This window comes from Somniosus microcephalus, chromosome 18 (assembly GCF_052327205.1).
Source record: "Somniosus microcephalus isolate GS21.2 chromosome 18, FLI_Smic_1.0, whole genome shotgun sequence".
NCBI classification, from domain to species: domain Eukaryota; kingdom Metazoa; phylum Chordata; class Chondrichthyes; order Squaliformes; family Somniosidae; genus Somniosus; species Somniosus microcephalus.
The window spans coordinates 75716880-75734850 of record NC_141004.1 but is presented as its reverse complement, the minus strand read 5'-3'; the positions used below and the strand labels follow the sequence as shown (position 1 = coordinate 75734850).

Below are 17971 nucleotides of genomic sequence, written 5' to 3'. Positions count from 1 at the left end.
AAATAGAGAGTAGGGATAAACAGGTCATTTTCAGATTGTCAGGCTGTAACTAGTGGGGTGCCACAAGGATTGTGCCTCAGCTATTTACAATTTATATTAATGACTTAGAAGAATGTATCCAAGGTTGCTGACGATACATAGCTAGGTGGGAAAGTAAGCTGTGAGGAGGACACAAAGAGCCTGCAAAGGGATATGGACAGGTTAAGTGATTGGGCAATAAGGTGGCAGATGGAGTATAATGTGAGAAACAGGATATTTTTTTAAATGGTCAGAAACGATGAAATGTTGGTGTTCAGAGAGATTTAGGTGCCTTCGTACAGGAAACACAGAGAGTTAGCGTGCAGGTAAAGCAAGCAATTAGGAAGGCAAATGGCATGTTGGCCTTTATTGCAAGGCAGGTTGGAGTATAAGACTAAGGAAGTCTTGCTACAATTGTACAGGGCCTTGGTGAGACCACACCTGGAGTACTGTGCACAGTTTTGGTCTCCTTATCTGAAGAAGGATATAATTGCCTTAGAGGCAGTGCAACGAAGGTTCACTAGATTGATTCCTGGGATGAGAGGGTTGTCCTATGAGGAGAGATGGAGTAGATTGGGCCTATACTCTCTGGAGTTTAGAAGAATGAGAGGTGATCTCATTGAAACATATAAGATTCTAAGGGGTATTGACAGGGTAGATGTTTCCCCTGGCTGGAGAGCCTAGAACTAAGGGTATAGTCTTAGAATAAGGGGTCGGCCATTTAAGACCGAGATGAGGAGGAACTTCTTCACTCAGTGGGCTGTGAATCTTTGGAATCCTCTGCCCCAGAGGGCTGTAGATGCTGAATTGTTGAGTATATTCAAGGCTGAGATAGATAAATTTTTGTACTCTAAGGGAATCAAGGGATATGGAGATCGGGCGGGAAAGTGGAGTTGAGGCTGAAGATCAGGCATGACCTTATTGAATGGCGGAGCAGACTTGAGGGGCCATATGGCCTACTCCTGCTCAAAATTCTTATGCAGGTACTGCAAGCAATTAGGAAAGCAAATGGTATGTTAGCCTTTATTACAAATGAATTGGAGTATAAGAGTAAAAAAGTCTTACTACAATTACATAGGGCTGTGTAAAGTTTCGGTATCCTTACCTAAGGAAGGATTTTTAAAAATTCATTCATGGGAGGTAGGCGTCGTTGGCAAGGCCGGCATTTATTGCCCATCCCTAATTGCCCTTGAGAAGGTGGTGGTGAGCTGCCTTCTTGAACCTCTTCAGTCCGTGTGGTGAAGGTGCTCCCACAGTGCTGTTAGGGAGGGAGTTCCAGGATTTTGACCCAGCGATGATGAAGGAACGACGATATATTTCCAAGTCAGGATGGTGTGTGACTTGGAGGGGAACTTGGAGGTGGTGGTGTTCCCATGCGCCTGCTGCCCTTGTCCTTCTAGGTGGTAGAGGTCGCGGGTTTGGGAGGTGCTGCCGAAGACGCCTTGGTGAGTTGCTGCAGTGCATCTTGTAAATGGTACACACTGCAGCCACGGTACGCCGGTGATGGAGGGAGTGAATGTTTAAGGTGGTGGATGGGGTGCTGATCAAGCAGGTGCCGAGCTTCTAGAGTGTTGTTGGAGCTGCACTCATCCAGGCAAGTGGAGAGTATTCCATCACACTTCTGACTTGTGCCTTATAGATGGTGGAAAGGCTTTGGGGAGTCAGGAGGTGAGACACTCACCGCAGAATACCCTGCCTCTGACCTGCTCTTGTTGCCACAGTATTTATATGGCTGGTCCAGTTATGTTTCTGGTAAATGGTGACACCCCAGGATGTTGACGGTGGGAGATTCGGCGATGGTAATGCCATTGAATGTCAAGGGGAGGTGGTTAGACTCTTGCTTGTTGGAGATAGTCATTGCCTGGCACTTCTGTGGCACGAATGTTACCTGCCACTTATCAGCCCAAGCCTGAACATCGTCCAGGTCTTGTTGCATGCGGGCATGGACTGCTTCATGATCTGAGGATTTGCAAATGGGATTGTGCAATCACCCACGAACATTCCCACTTGTGACCTTACGATAAAGGGAAGGTCATTGATGAAGCAGCTGAAGATGGTTGGACCTAAGACACTGCCCTGAGGAACTCCTGCAGCGATGTTCTGGGGCTGTGATGATTGACCACCAACAACCACACCCATCTTCCTTTGTGCTAGGTATGACTCCAGCCAGTGGAGAGTTTTCCCCCTGATTCCCATTGACTTCAATTTTACTAGGGCTCCTTGTTGCCACACTCGGTCAAATGCTGCCTTGATGTCAAGGGCAGTCACTCTCGCCTCACCTCTGGAATTAAGCGCTTTTGTCCATGTTTGGACCAAGGCTGTAATGAGGTCGGGAGTCAAGTGGTCTTGGCGGAATCCAAACTGAGTATCAGTGAGCAGGTTATTGGTGAGTAAGTGCCGCTTGATAGCACTGTCGACGAGTGAATGGTCTGTGGAGCAGGATGGACTGGTCTGTGGAGTGGGAGGGAGTGGTCTAAAAGAAAGAAAGATTTGCATTTATATAGCGCCTTTCATTACCTCAGGACGTCCCAAAGTGCTTTACAGCCAATGAAGTATTTTTGATGTGGAGTTACTGTTGTAATGTAGGAAAATGGAGTGGGATGGAACATAAAAACATAAGAAATAGGAGCAGGAATGGACCATATGGCCCCTCGAGCCTGCTCCGCCATTCAATAAGATCATGGCTGATCATCGACCTCAACTCCACTTTTCCGCCCGATCTCCATCTCTTGATTCCCTTGAATCCAAAAATCTATCGATCTCAGCCTTGAATATACTCAAAGACTCAGCATTCACAGCTCTCTGGGGCAGAGAATTCCAAAGATTCACAACCCTCTGAGTGAAGAAAGTCCTCCTCATCTCAGTTTTGAATGGCCGACCCCTTATCCTGAGACTGTGCCCCCTAGTTCTAGACACTCCAGCCAGGGGAAACAACCTCTCAGCATCGACCCTGTCAATCCCTCTCAGAATCTTGTATATTTCAATGAGATCACCTCTCGAGGGACTGGAATTGGGTGGTCGAGGGAGTGCGATTGAGTGGCCTAGGGAGTGGGATCGAGTGGTCTAGGGAGTGGGATCGGGTGGTCGAGGGAGTGGGATCGAGTGGTCCAGGGCGTGGGATTGGGTGGTCCAGGGAGCGGGATCGAGTGGTCGAGGGAGTGGGATTGAGTGGTCCAGGGAATGGGATCGGGTGGTCGAGGGAGTGGGATCGGGTGGTCGAGGGACTGGGATCGGGTGATCCAGGGAGTGGGATCGAGTGGTCGAGGGAGTGGGATCAGGTGGTCCAGGGAGTGAGATCGGGTGGTCCAGGGAGTGGGATCGGGTGGTCGAGGGAGTGGGATCGAGTGGTCGAGGGAGTGGGATCGGGTGGTCCAACGAGTGGGATCGGGTGGTCCAACGAGTGGGATTGAATGATCTGTGGAATTAGATTGAGTGGTCTCGCGGGTTGGATTAAGTGCTGTTTACTGGAGCTCCCCATTACAGAGAGAGAGACTTGCATTCTTCTTCCGTATGGCAGTAGCAAAGCAAATCAAATGTCAATATCTGAGTCGGATATCCAGGCCAAAGCTTCCAGTGTAACAGTGTGGATATCTTGTAGGCTGCCTGTGAATTTCCTCTGAGGGCAGTGCTCAGTGATGTGCTCCAGGGTCTGACCAGGAGCTTCACAGTCACATGATGGGGATGCTTTAATCTTCCATCTATGGAGAAGGTGGTAGCATCGACCATGACTGGTTCTGAGGCAGTTGATGGTTGTCCACTGTTTGCGAGGAAGGTTTGATCCTTCAGGTTGTAGTGTGGGGTCCTCTATAAGGAATCCATTCCGTATGTCATAGTTTTTCCAAGCATTTCGCCATCGGTCATCAAGGCTGAGGGGAGATCACTGAAGGGCTTCGACGACGGTCCAAAATGGCCTTCTAGATTTGAGATGGGTTGGTGGTAGGTTGTTCAAGTCGGCCTGTCTTTGCTGGTGCAGCGGTTGTATTCTCTGGAGACTGCATATTCGCTGCGTAGGTGTGGTGGTGCCATGTTTGCAAGCACGGGCAGCCAAGGTGTTGGTGTCGATAAAAGCGTACCGATGATAATTCTCATAGCAGAATTCAGCTGGATATCAACGGATTTGACATGCGGACTTGATAGCCATGCCAGAGTGCAGTACTCCGCTGTAGAGTACACCAGGGCGAGTGCTGCCGTACGGAGGGTTTGAGCGTCTGCTCCCCATGTGGATCCGGCCAGTTTCTGGATCAAGTTGACCCGACTCTTCAGTTTCTTCCCAAGGTTCTGGAGATGTTGTCTATATGACAGGGTACGATCAAGCATGGCATGGTTTACCTCTGCGCCGCAAAAGGAGACTTTCAAAGCTTGGTTTGCTTGATGGGTGTTGAGATGGAATGTCGAGGTGACGGTCTTTTGTGGGTTTGGCCGAAGTCGCCATTGGCGGAAGTAGGCCTCCATCCTCTGTAAATCACTGGTCAGGGTCTCCTCGGTGATGGACAGATTCATGTTTTGCATGGCCAAGGCAATGTCATCAGCGTATATGAACTTGCGTGACTCTGTTTCGGGCTTGTCACTGGTGTAAACGTTGAATAACATGGGTGCCAGGACAGAACCCTGTGGGAGTCCGTTGTTCAATGTCCTATATCTGCTCTTCTGGGTGCCAGAGTACACACGGAAGTGTCAGTTTCTAAGCATGGAGTTGAGAAGATGGATCGTTGTTCTGCAGGGTAAAATGGTGGAGAGCTTGAAAAGCAGTCCATGCTTCCGTACTGTGTCATACGCCGCTTACAGGTCCACGAGTGCTACAGCGGTCTTGAGCTGGCGCTGAGAGCCTGCTTCGATGTGCGTTGTTAAAGCTACCACTTGGTCGCTGCAGTTACAGCCGCTCCGGAAGCCCGCTTGCTCCTTACGAATGGTTGACTCGATGATGGGGGCTAGTCTGTGGAGTAGTCGCCTCTCCAGCAGTTTATAACAAGTACAAAGTAAGGAGATCGGGCGGTAGCTGGAGGCGTCACAAGCATTCTTCCCCTGCTTCAGGAAGGCAATTATTTTAGTCTCCCTCCAAATAGGTGGAATTTTACCAGTTGCCAGTACCTCGGAGAAGGAGGTCAACCATCTCTTCACTTTGGGTCCCAGTGCTTTTAAGAACTCTGGTTAAACACCATCTGCACCAGCAGCTTTTCCAGATTTGGTTGTCGACAAGGCTGCGTTTAATTCATCCAAGGTGAATGGGTCAGACATAGCTGACGTTCTTGGTGCTGCCATCAAGTTTGTCGAAAGTTGCCACTTCACCTGGCGTTGAAATTCTTTGTTCACCGGAGTCTTTGATGATTGTATCAAGTGGGATGCGATGGTGTCACTCTGATGGTCGTCCTGTGTTTATAGGCGGGGTTTGGCCTGCCAAGTTGACAGAGCAGCCCCATGCTTTCCTGCTGGAGTGAAGTTAGTCTTCTCCACAAGGCTCCTCCACCCATCACGTCTTCCTGAGTTCAAGGACTCCAGCATTGCGGTGGCTGTGGCTGGATTCTTGTTCAACGAATACTCCTGGTAGACAGCCTCGCTTTCCTCCATCTAACAAGGAATAGATGTCTTTCTAAACCCCGAGGTATACTGCGTTTTGCGGCAGCTTTAATAATTCCTATAAATCTGATGAAGGCATTGGTGGTTGGTGGAATCCACCTGATGTTGGTGTCAACTGACCTTTGGAAGGTTTCCCTGTCTTTTTTTGAAGTTCCATCGTGGTTCCAGTGTTGCCGTAATGACAGGAATTTCGATGCCAACGTTGATGATTGAGGGCCTGTGTTGACTGTTGGGGAAGTCGTCAACGGTTCTGGAGGAGATGATGAGGTTTCCTTTGCTGTCTTTAGAGAGGAAACATAGGTCTGGGTTATATTCTCTCTGCCACCTTGACGAATGAAACGTATCTCGATCTTTGGTGTCAAAAAGGAGGAATTTATTCTCTAGTGAAGCCCACTGTACAATTGCTTCTCCATTATAGTCGGTGTCTGCAGAGCCCCACATTGTGCAGCGCCTTTCACAGCCTCAGGACGTCTCAACGCGCTTTACAGCCATTGAAGTACTTTTGAAGTGTAGTCACTGTTGTAATGTAGGAAATTCAGCAGCCAATTTGCACACAAACAGCAATGTGATAATGGTCAGATCTTTTTGTTTAGTGATGTTAGTTGAGGGCTAAATATTGGCCTGGACACCGGGGAGATCTCCCCTGCTCTCCTTCCAATAGTGCCATGGATCTTTTGTGTCCAACTGAGAGGGCAGACAGGGACTCCGTTCAATGCCTCATCCGAAAGACGGCACCTTCGACAGTGCAGCACTCCCTTAGTCCAGCACTGGAGTATCAGCCTAGAATATGGGCTCAGGTCTCTGGAGTGAAACTTGAACCCACGACCTGACTCAGAGACAAGCGTGCTACCCACAGAGCCACGGCTGACATCTTAATAATAATATTGGGTGAAATTAAGACATTTAAGAGACTCTTAGGAGGAGAAATTGGCCTCCTTTGCGCCTCCTGTTAGTATCTCTGGGGAACGATAACGCAGTGCTAAGGGCTTACCAATCCAGCGCGGCGGAATTACCAACACCCGCGAACTTGCATGGCAGGTTAGCGCCCCGGATGTACTTCGCTCCCGCCCCCTGCAGCCTCTCCGGGTGTCAACAACGGCAGCTGCAGGAGGCGTTGTCACCTCGGCCGGCCGCTTGGGGAGCGCGAACTAAAGGCAGTGGTGGTCAGGTAGGGCAAAATGTTATAATGTCCTCAGTGTGCTGTATTTTGATTTTTTTCCATCCCGCGATTGATCAGCCCTGCGCTCTGAGTGCTCGGGGCTGCTGTGCGCGTATCGCAGATGCTGTCGAAGACCATTCTCAGCCTCAGCCTTCAATGACCGCAGCATTGGCCCTTCCCTTTGTGGGAGGGAAGGAGCCTGTAAAACCGGCAGCGCTGACCGGAACATTGCTCAGCGCTCTGCCGCTCCCGCCCCTCTCACTCCCTGCAGCGCTCTAAGGGAAGTGGTAGCGCTTGATTTAGCTCCACTTCCCTCTCGGAGCGCGAAACCGGAAGTTTCCGTCAGAATCAGTTGAGTAGCACCCGGTGATACTTTTACACTCCCGCAAAAGTTATCGCCCCAAACAGGGCACTACGCAGTTTCTAGCCCTTAGAAGGTGTGACTAGCTGATGTGAGGGTGGTGTGAGGCACGTCCGAGAAGGAAACGGGAAAAACGTGCAAAGTTGAGCAGAATCCTGCAGCATGAGAAGAAAGAAACCAACGAGTACCAAGGGAGCAACCCGGCCCAGCCCGGTCCCGCCCTGCCCGGCCCTGCCAGCTCCGCCCCGCCCGGCCCCGCACTGCCAGCTCCACCCAGTCCTGCCCTGCCCCTCCTGGCTTGGCCCGGCCCCTCCCGGCTTGGCCCGGCCCCGCCCCGCCCCACCCCGCCCCGGCCCAGCCTGGCCAGCTCCACCCAGCCCTGCCCCGCCCGGCCCCGCACTGCCAGCTCCACCCAGTCCTGCCCCTCCCGGCTTGTCCCGGCCTGGCCCCACCCGGCTTGTCCCGGCCCCGCCCCGCCCGGCCCAGCCTGGCCAGCTCCACCCAGCCCGGCCCCGTCCGGTGTTCCGACATACAGTCCTCAACCCAAATGACAACCCATCTCTCTTCATCCCACCCCTCAAATGCTGACCCGGGGCCTTGGTTTAACATCTCATCCGAAAGAAGGCACCTCCAACAGTGCAGCACTCCCTCAGCACTGCACTAGTGTGTCAGCCTGGATTTTGTGCTCAAGTCCCTGGAGTGGGATTTGAAACCATGACCTTCTGACTCCGAGGCAAGCATGTTACCCACTGAGCCACAGCGGACATCTTAATATTAATAATGAGCGAAATGAAACATGGGAAAAAAAATGGACCCCTCACTCCCTGGACTGGAGTCGGTTCCCGAGGTGAGCAGGGACCCTCACCCCCTGGACTGGTGTCAGTGCCCGAGGTGAGCAGAGACCCTCACCCCCTGGACTGGAGTCAGTTCCCGAGGTGAGCCGGGACCCTCACCCCCTGGACTGGAGTCAGTTCCCGAGGTGAGCCGGGACCCTCACCCCCTGGACTGGAGTCAGTGCCCGAGGTGAGCAGAGACCCTCACCCTCTGGACTGGAGTCAGTGCCTGAGGTGAGCCGGGACCCTCACCCCCTGGACTGGAGTCAGTGCCCGAGGTGAGCCGGGACCCTCGGCCCCTGGACTGGAGTCAGTGCCCGAGGTGAGCCGGGACCCTCACTCCCTGGACTGGAGTCAGTGCCCGAGGTGAGCCGGGACCCTCACCCCCTGGACTGGAGTCAGTGCCCGAGGTGAGCCGGGACCCTCACCCCCTGGACTGGAGTCAGTGCCCGAGGTGAGCCGGGACCCTCACCCCCTGGACTGGAGTCAGTGCCCGAGGTGAGCCGGGACCCTCGGCCCCTCTGGACTGGAGTCAGTGCCCGAGGTGAGCCGGGACCCTCACTCCCTGGACTGGAGTCAGTGCCCGAGGTGAGCCGGGACCCTCACTCCCTGGACTGGAGTCAGTGCCCGAGGTGAGCCGGGACCCTCACTCCCTGGACTGGAGTCAGTGCCCGAGGTGAGCCGGGACCCTCACTCCCTGGACTGGAGTCAGTGCCCAAGGTGAGCCAGGACCCTCGGCCCCTGGACTGGAGTCAGTGCCCGAGGTGAGCCGGGACCCTCGGCCCCTCTGGACTGGAGTGAATGCCCGAGGTGAGCAGGGACCCTCACCCTCTGGACTGGAGTCAGTGCCCAAGGTGAGCCGGGACCCTCACCCCCTGGACTGGAGTCAGTGCCCGAGGTGAGCCGGGACCCTCACCCCCTGGACTGGAGTCAGTGCCCGAGGTGAGCCGGGACCCTCACCCCCTGGACTGGAGTCAGTGCCCGAGGTGAGCCGGGACCCTCGGCCCCTCTGGACTGGAGTCAGGGCCCGAGGTGAGCCGGGACCCTCACCCCCTGGACTGGAGTCGGTGCCTGAGGTGAGCCGGGACCCTCACCCCCTGGGCTGGAGTCAGTGCCCGAGGTGAGCCGGGAACCTCGGCCCCTGGACTGGAGTCAGTGCCCGAGGTGAGCCGGGACCCTCACCCCCTGGACTGGAGTCAGTGCCCGAGGTGAGCCGGGACCCTCACCCCCTGGAGTGGAGTCAGTGCCCGAGGTGAGCCGGGACCCTCACCCTGGACTGGAGTCAGTGCCCGAGGTGAGCCGGGACCCTCGGCCCCTGGACTGGAGTCAGTGCCCGAGGTGAGCCGGGACCCTCGGCCCCCCTGGACTGGAGTGAATGCCTGAGGTGAGCCGGGACCCTCGGCCCCTCGACTGGAGTGAATGCCCGAGGTGAGCCAGGACCCTCACTCCCTGGACTGGAGTGAATGCTCGAGGTGAGCCAGGACCCTCTCACCCTGGACTGGAGTCAGTGCCCGAGGTGAGCTGGGACCCTCACCACCTGGACTGGAGTCAATGCCCGAGGTGAGCCGGGACCCTCGGCCCCTCTGGACTGGAGTCAGTGCCCGAGGTGAGCTGGGACCCTCACCCCCTGGACTGGAGTCAGTGCCCGAGGTGAGCTGGGACCCTCACCCCCTGGACTGGAGTCAATGCCCGAGGTGAGCCGGGACCCTCGGCCCCTCTGGACTGGAGTCAGTGCCCGAGTTGAGCTGGGACCCTCACCCCCTGGACTGGTTTGAGTTAATACGGTGAGCAGGTTGCCAACCAGTTGCGACATTAGAAAGTCCCATAGATTCCACAGCTTGCAACAACAGTGCTGGGAAGATCCTGATTTATGACTGTGGGATGAAATATGCCAGAATACAGAAAGCGTTGCTATAGCAACCTGAGATTTTCCAGGAGCATGACGTCACCCTGCCGACGTGATCTTTCTGACCTCTTGTTTCTTGGCTGTACACAGACTGTCATTACAGAGTGTGCATATCTATATATAGTAAACTAACAGCAACTCTTGACTGCTCCTGACCTACAGGGTTTTAATACAGTATCTCAGGAGAAACTGTTTCCACTGACAGGAGGACGGGTAACCAGAGGACAGAGATTTAAGATAATTGGCAAAAGCAGCAGAGGGGCGATGAGGAGAATTGTTTTACGCAGTGAGTTATGATTTGGAATGCAGTGCCTGAAAGGACGGTGGAAGCAGATTCGACAAAGAAAAGAAAAAACTTACATTTCTATAGCGCCTCTCGTGAATTCAGGACGTCCCAAAGTGCTTTACAGCCAATGAAGTACTTTTGAAGTGCAGCCACTGTCGTAATGTAGGAAACACAGCAGCCAATTTGTGCACAGCAAGCTCCCACAAAACAGCAATGTGATAATGACCAGATACAGTAAACTCTTGTTTAAACGGCACTTAATCATCCGGAATACTTTAATAACCGGCAATATAGATAACCGGTAATCTTGCCGAATCCATCCAGCCCTCGTTTCGCCAAGTCCGAATCTCCCGCGGTGGCCGAGTTAGTCAGTGGTTTTTATTTTTGTTTGTGTTAAAAATTGCCTTGGTAGGTAGACCTCTCTGTTATCCGGAATTCTTCATCAACCGGCACCATCCTGGTCCCACAGGTTCCGGATAGGAAAGAGTTTACTGTCATCTGTTTTAGTGATGTTGATTGAGGGATAAATATTGGCCAGGACACCGGGGAGAACGCCCCTGCTCTTCTTCGAAATAGTGCCGCGGGATCTTTTACGTTCACCTGAGAGAGCAGATGGGGCCTCGGTTTAACGTCTCATCCGAAAGACGGCACCTCCGACAGTGCAGCACTCCCTCAGTATGTGACGTCTGAAAGACGAATGCATTTGTGGCGTGCCTGGAGACCCTGTAATCTAAATCAATGTGTCAGAGCAGAGCCGGTAACGAGTGGGTTAGCCAGCCCTTACGCAGCGCTCGCACCCGCTTTCCCACTCGAAGGAGATGCTCTCCCGGGAGCACTGTTCCCTTCACTCGGGGTGTTTGGGCAGGGAACGCAGATCCACACATGGCATCAAAACTCACGTCAAACTTATATTTCACACACGTCAGTCTGGATTATGAGCTCAAATCTCTGACGTGGAACCCACAGTATTCTGACCCAGAGGTAAGAGGGTGACCAACTGAGTGAGCCCCGGCTGACACCTACAGATTCAACAGCAACTTTCAAACGGAAATCGTATATACATGAGAAAAGAAAAGAATGGCAGGGCTATGGGGAAAGAGCAGGGGGGTAAGAGCCGGCACAGGCGCGATGGGCTGAATGGCCTCCTCCTGTGCTCTAACATTCAATGATTCGGTATCTCAAGTTTTTTATTCAAACTGTTTTTTTTTTAATCGGGCAATCCCGGGAGCAGGACAGCTTGTTCTGTGTGAAATATAAGTTTGACGTGAGTTTTGATGCCGTGTGCGGACCTGCGTTCCCTACCCAAAGACCCTGAGTGAAGGGAACAGTGCTCCCGGGAGAGCATCTCCTTCGAGTGGGAAAGAGGGTGCGAGCGCTGCGTAAGGGCTGGCTAACCCACTCGTTACCGGCTCTGCTCTGACACATTGATCCAGATTAGAGGGTCTCCAGGCACGCCACAAATGCATTTGTCTTTAAACCAAGGCCCCGTCTGCCTTTTCGGGCGGATGTAAAACCGCACTATTCGATGAAGAGCAGGGGCGCTCTCCCCAGTGTCCTGGCCAATAGTTACCCCTCACCCAACATCACTAAAACTGATTTCGAAACAGAAAATGCTGGAAATACTCAGCAGGTCCGGCAGCAATCACTAAAACGGATTATCTGGCCATGATCACATTGCTGTTTGTGGGATCTTGCTGTGCACAAATTGGCTACCGCGTTTCCTGCACTTCTTTAGTGAGTCTGAAGGCCTATGCGGAGTGGGCGGGCTTTGTGTTAGTGCTGGTGAAGCTGCAGTCGTGCGCGGTCGCACACCGCTGGGTGCGCGCTCCTTCACTTCACCGAGTGACTCCCTCCCGGCGTTCCCTTCCTCCCCTTTGGACGAGGCCGTGCTTGTCGGAGTCGAGTCTCACGGATGGCGGCTGCCCTGCTCTACCTCACCCGAGTGGCCATTCTTCATACGTGAGAGTGTTTGACCGCGAGGGGAGGACACCAGACAACTGAGCTCAGTGCCGTCCTCAGCCGATATCCACACGTGCACTCCCCGGCAGGTGTGACTGGATAGTCGGCAGGAGGAAGGAGCCTGGACTAGGTTTAGCCCTGCCACCCCCCACTCCCTGATTCAATTACAACATTGTCACTGCCACTCCAGCCCATGTCAGCTGACCCACCGCTGACCAGGGGTTTTCCACAGTGTCACTCTTAACTCGAACCCACGACCTTCTGACCCAGAGGTCAGAATGTGAGTAATAAGTCCCACTCCAGAGATTTGAGCACATAATCCAGCTGACACTCTAGTGTAGTATTGAGGGAGCGCTGCACTGTCGGAGGTGTCGTCTTTGGGATGAGATGTTAAACCGAGGCCCCGTCTGCTCGCTCAGGAGGACGTAAAAGATCCCGCGGCACTATTTCGAAGAAGAGCAGGGGAGTTTATCCCCGATGTCCTGGTCAATATTTATCCCTCAACCAATATCACTAAAACAGATTATCTGGTCATCATCTGATTGCTGTTTGTGGGTGTTTGTTGTGCGCAGATTAGCTGCCACGTTTCCCACATTACAACAGTGACCACACTTCAAAAGTACTTCATTGGCTGTAAAGTGCGTTGGGACATCCTGAGGTTGTGAAAGGTGCTAAATAAATGCAAGTCTTTCTGTTTCGTTTCCTGGGCTGTGTGACTCACAAGGTGTGAGCATTGTTCCACACAGGCATTTAGGGAACTCCCAGCACTATTGCGGATGTAAATTGGAGAAAGCTCTGCCATAATTCCCTGAACTACCCGAGACACTGCAAGGGGACAAAGTACAAAGGAAAGTATCAGCAATTTACGGCACTCTTTCCTTTGATTCAACCAACAACAGCTTGTATTTATATAGCACCTTTAACATAGTAAATGTCCCAAGACGCTTCATAGGAACGATTATCGAACAAAATTGAACACTTGAGCCACATAGGGAGATATTAGGACAGGTGACTAAAAGCTCGGTCAAAGAGGTAGATATTAAGGATCATCTTAAAGGAGGAGAGAGAGGTTTAGTGGGGGAATTCCAGAGCCTCGGCAGCTGAAGGCACGGCCGCCAATGATGAGCAATTAAAACCAGGAATGCACAAGAGGCCAGAATTGGAGGAGCGCAGAAATCTCGAAGGGTTGTAGGGCTGGAGGCGATTCCAGAGATTACAGATTCTTGGCTCTTTCTCATGGAGTGAGGGAAGCGTGCAGTTAGGGAGCCAACCAGCTCCCAGTTTTATGAGTCCATACCGACTAACATCAGGATTCAACCTCAGTAATGTTTCTTTTTTTCACCTCCCACATCAGTGTCCCGTGGGTTTCTCTGATAGAGATTGCCAATTTAACATTGAATGCTGTATTTAAACACAGATCCTAGAGGTGAAAAGACAGCGTCTTACTCAATTCATCACTGGGTCCATTTGTAACTGGATAAAGAAAATTCAGTAATGGAATTTTAAAAACATTCCTATTTGATCCATTGAACAGCAGCTGGAGTATAAGGGCCTGAGCTACTGAAGTCACCTCTCTCTGCTTTTTTAATCTTTTCACCTCTTGTGCTGTCCTGTCCTATATCCCTTAACCTAAAGGTTAATGAATGACAGTATTTACCAGTAATGTAGTACTTGTCATAAGGACTAGGAGGGAGGAAGATTACTTCATTGTTTGCTGTGGGAAAACCCCAAATATTGTTTACTTAGAAAGTGGAACGGGCAGGACTGGAGATCACAGAGACAGAGCAGGACTGGAGATCACAGAGAGAGAGCAGGACTGGAGATCACTGAGACAGAGAGACAGAGCAGGACAGGAGATCACAGAGACAGAGCAGGACTGGAGATCACAGAGACAGAGCAGGACAGGAGATCACTGAGACAGAGCAGGACAGGAGATCACAGAGAGACTCGGAGATGGAGCAGGACAGATCACTGAGGCTGAGAGACAGAGCAGGACAGGAGATCACTGAGAGACTCGGAGATGGAGCAGGACTGGAGATCACAGAGAGACTCGGAGATGCAGCAGGACAGGAGATCACTGAGACTGAGAGACGGAGCAGGACAGGAGATCACTGTGAGACTGGGAGATGGAGCAGGACAGGAGATCACAGTGAGACTGGGAGATGGAGCAGGATGCCAACAGCAAAAAGGAGTTTAAGACTGAAAGTCAGCAGCTGCATATTCTGCGTTTCTAAAACAGGCATTGAGAGGAGCATTTCACACGAAGAGACAAAGCCAGAACGAGACATGACCCGATATTCTGCGCAGTTCTTCTTCGAATATCTGGTGGTTGTTTCGCTGAAGAAGTCTGGAGAAACCTACGAGCCACAGATAACCTACCAGTTTCCAAAGGTAAGTGACAGCCTCTCAATCTTTCACTGTGCGGGAACTTGTATGGCAGCCTGCATCATCTTTGTGGGAGGAAGTCAGAAGTGTCATTGAGTAATGCACATACTTGAAGATCTCCAGCTAACTTCCTCCTGGTTGTGAATACCTTCTTAATTGTTTTGATCCCAGAAGAAGTGTCACAACTCATTTGAGAGGCCCTGTTTTAGTGTGGATGGTCTGTATTTCACTCTCTCTGTTTTACTGTGGATGGTCTGTATTTCACTCTGTTTTACTGTGGGTGGTCTGTATTTCACTCTCTCTGTTTTCCTGTGGGTGGTCTGTATTTCACTCCGTGTTTTACTGTGGGTGGTCTGTATTTCATTCTGTGTTTTACTGTGGATGGTCTGTATTTCACTCTCTCTGTTTTACTGTGGGTGGTCTGTATTTCATTCTGTGTTTTACTGTGGGTGGTCTGTATTTCACTCTCTCTGTTTTACTGTGGATGGTCTGTATTTCACTCTCTGTTTTACTGTGGATGGTCTGTATTTCACTCTCTCTGTTTTACTGTGGATGGTCTGTATTTCACTCTCTGTTTTACTGTGGATGGTCTGTATTTCACTCTGTTTTACTGTGGGTGGTCTGTATTTCACTCTGTTTTACTGTGGATGGTCTGTATTTCACTCTCTGTTTTACTGTGGATGGTCTGTATTTCACTCTGTTTTACTGTGGATGGTCTGTATTTCACTCTCTCTGTTTTACTGTGGATGGTCTGTATTTCACTCTGTTTTACTGTGGGTGGTCTGTATTTCACTCTGTTTTCCTGCGGATGGTCTGTATTTCACTCTCTCTGTTTTCCTGTGGATGGTCTGTATTTCACTCCGTGTTTTACTGTGGATGGTCTGTATTTCACTCCGTGTTTTACTGTGGGTGGTCTGTATTTCATTCTGTGTTTTACTGTGGATGGTCTGTATTTCACTCTCTCTGTTTTACTGTGGGTGGTCTGTATTTCATTCTGTGTTTTACTGTGGATGGTCTGTATTTCACTCTCTCTGTTTTACTGTGGGTGGTCTGTATTTCACTCTGTGTTTTACTGTGGATGGTCTGTATTTCACTCTCTCTGTTTTACTGTGGATGGTCTGTATTTCACTGTGTTTTACTGTGGATGGTCTGTATTTCACTGTGTTTTACTGTGGATGGTCTGTATTTCACTCTCTCTGTTTTACTGTGGATGGTCTGTATTTCACTCTCTGTTTTACTGTGGATGGCCTGTATTTCACTCTCTCTGTTTTACTGTGGATGGTCTGTATTTCACTCTCTCTGTTTTACTGTGGGTGGTCTGTATTTCACTCTCTGTTTTACTGTGGATGGTCTGTATTTCACTCTCTCTGTTTTACTGTGGATGGTCTGTATTTCACTCTGTTTTACTGTGGATGGTCTGTATTTCACTCTCTGTTTTACTGTGGGTGGTCTGTATTTCACTCTCTGTTTTACTGTGGGTGGTCTGTATTTCACTCTCTCTGTTTTACTGTGGATGGTCTGTATTTCACTCTCTGTTTTACTGTGGATGGTCTGTATTTCACTCTCTCTGTTTTACTGTGGATGGTCTGTATTTCACTCTGTGTTTTACTGTGGATGGTCTGTATTTCACTCTGTTTTACTGTGGATGGTCTGTATTTCACTCTCTGTTTTACTGTGGATGGTCTGTATTTCACTCTCTCTGTTTTACTGTGGATGGTCTGTATTTCACTCTCTGTTTTACTGTGGATGGTCTGTATTTCACTCTCTCTGTTTTACTGTGGATGGTCTGTATTTCACTCTCTGTTTTACTGTGGATGGTCTGTATTTCACTCTCTCTGTTTTACTGTGGATGGTCTGTATTTCACTCTGTGTTTTACTGTGGATGGTCTGTATTTCACTGTGTTTTACTGTGGATGGTCTGTATTTCACTCTCTCTGTTTTACTGTGGATGGTCTGTATTTCACTCTGTGTTTTACTGTGGATGGTCTGTATTTCACTCTGTTTTACTGTGGATGGTCTGTATTTCACTCTGTGTTTTACTGTGGGTGGTCTGTATTTCATTCTGTGTTTTACTGTGGATGGTCTGTATTTCATTCTGTGTTTTACTGTGGATGGTCTGTATTTCACTCTCTGTTTTACTGTGGATGGTCTGTATTTCACTCTCTGTTTTACTGTGGATGGTCTGTATTTCACTCTCTGTTTTACTGTGGGTGGTCTGTATTTCATTCTGTGTTTTACTGTGGATGGTCTGTATTTCACTCTCTGTTTTACTGTGGGTGGTCTGTATTTCACTCTCTGTTTTACTGTGGATGGTCTGTATTTCACTCTCTCTGTTTTACTGTGGATGGTCTGTATTTCACTCTGTGTTTTACTGTGGGTGGTCTGTATTTCACTCTCTGTTTTACTGTGGGTGGTCTGTATTTCACTCTCTGTTTTACTGTGGATGGTCTGTATTTCACTCTCTGTTTTACTGTGGATGGTCTGTATTTCACTCTCTGTTTTACTGTGGATGGTCTGTATTTCACTCTGTGTTTTACTGTGGGTGGTCTGTATTTCACTCTGTTTTACTGTGGGTGGTCTGTATTTCACTCTGTTTTACTGTGGGTGGTCTGTATTTCACTCTGTGTTTTACTGTGGATGGTCTGTATTTCACTCTGTTTTACTGTGGATGGTCTGTATTTCACTCTGTTTTACTGTGGATGGTCTGTATTTCACTCTCTCTGTTTTACTGTGGATGGTCTGTATTTCACTCTCTGTTTTACTGTGGATGGTCTGTATTTCACTCTCTGTTTTACTGTGGGTGGTCTGTATTTCATTCTGTGTTTTACTGTGGATGGTCTGTATTTCACTCTCTGTTTTACTGTGGGTGGTCTGTATTTCACTCTCTGTTTTACTGTGGATGGTCTGTATTTCACTCTCTCTGTTTTACTGTGGATGGTCTGTATTTCACTCTGTGTTTTACTGTGGGTGGTCTGTATTTCACTCTCTGTTTTACTGTGGGTGGTCTGTATTTCACTCTCTCTGTTTTACTGTGGATGGTCTGTATTTCACTGTGTTTTACTGTGGATGGTCTGTATTTCACTCTGTTTTACTGTGGATGGTCTGTATTTCACTCTCTCTGTTTTACTGTGGATGGTCTGTATTTCACTGTGTTTTACTGTGGGTGGTCTGTATTTCACTCTCTGTTTTACTGTGGATGGTCTGTATTTCACTCTCTGTTTTACTGTGGATGGTCTGTATTTCACTCTCTGTTTTACTGTGGGTGGTCTGTATTTCACTGTGTTTTACTGTGGGTGGTCTGTATTTCACTGTGTTTTACTGTGGATGGTCTGTATTTCACTCTCTGTTTTACTGTGGATGGTCTGTATTTCACTCTGTTTTACTGTGGATGGTCTGTATTTCACTCTCTGTTTTACTGTGGATGGTCTGTATTTCACTCTCTGTTTTACTGTGGATGGTCTGTATTTCACTCTGTGTTTTACTGTGGCTG

At 50.1% G+C, this 17971-nt stretch overlaps 1 protein-coding gene across 8 annotated transcripts in view; it reads left to right on the top strand.

Moving 5' to 3' along the window:
• Positions 1 to 17971, top strand: part of LOC147105391 (DENN domain-containing protein 2D-like) — a 216234-nt gene that overhangs the window by 32943 nt on the left and 165320 nt on the right. For 3 of the 8 annotated variants that reach the window (XM_086011693.1, XM_086011692.1, XM_086011694.1), the window contains exon 3: positions 14336 to 14487. The exons of 3 other annotated variants lie outside the window; for them this stretch is intronic. In XM_086011693.1, coding sequence (XP_085867819.1) covers positions 14336 to 14487 — 152 coding nt within the window. Of the gene's footprint in view, positions 1 to 10045; positions 10138 to 13085; positions 14488 to 17971 lie in introns of those variants that run through there. 2 more of the 8 variants (XM_086011695.1, XM_086011691.1) reach the window with 2 other exon arrangements.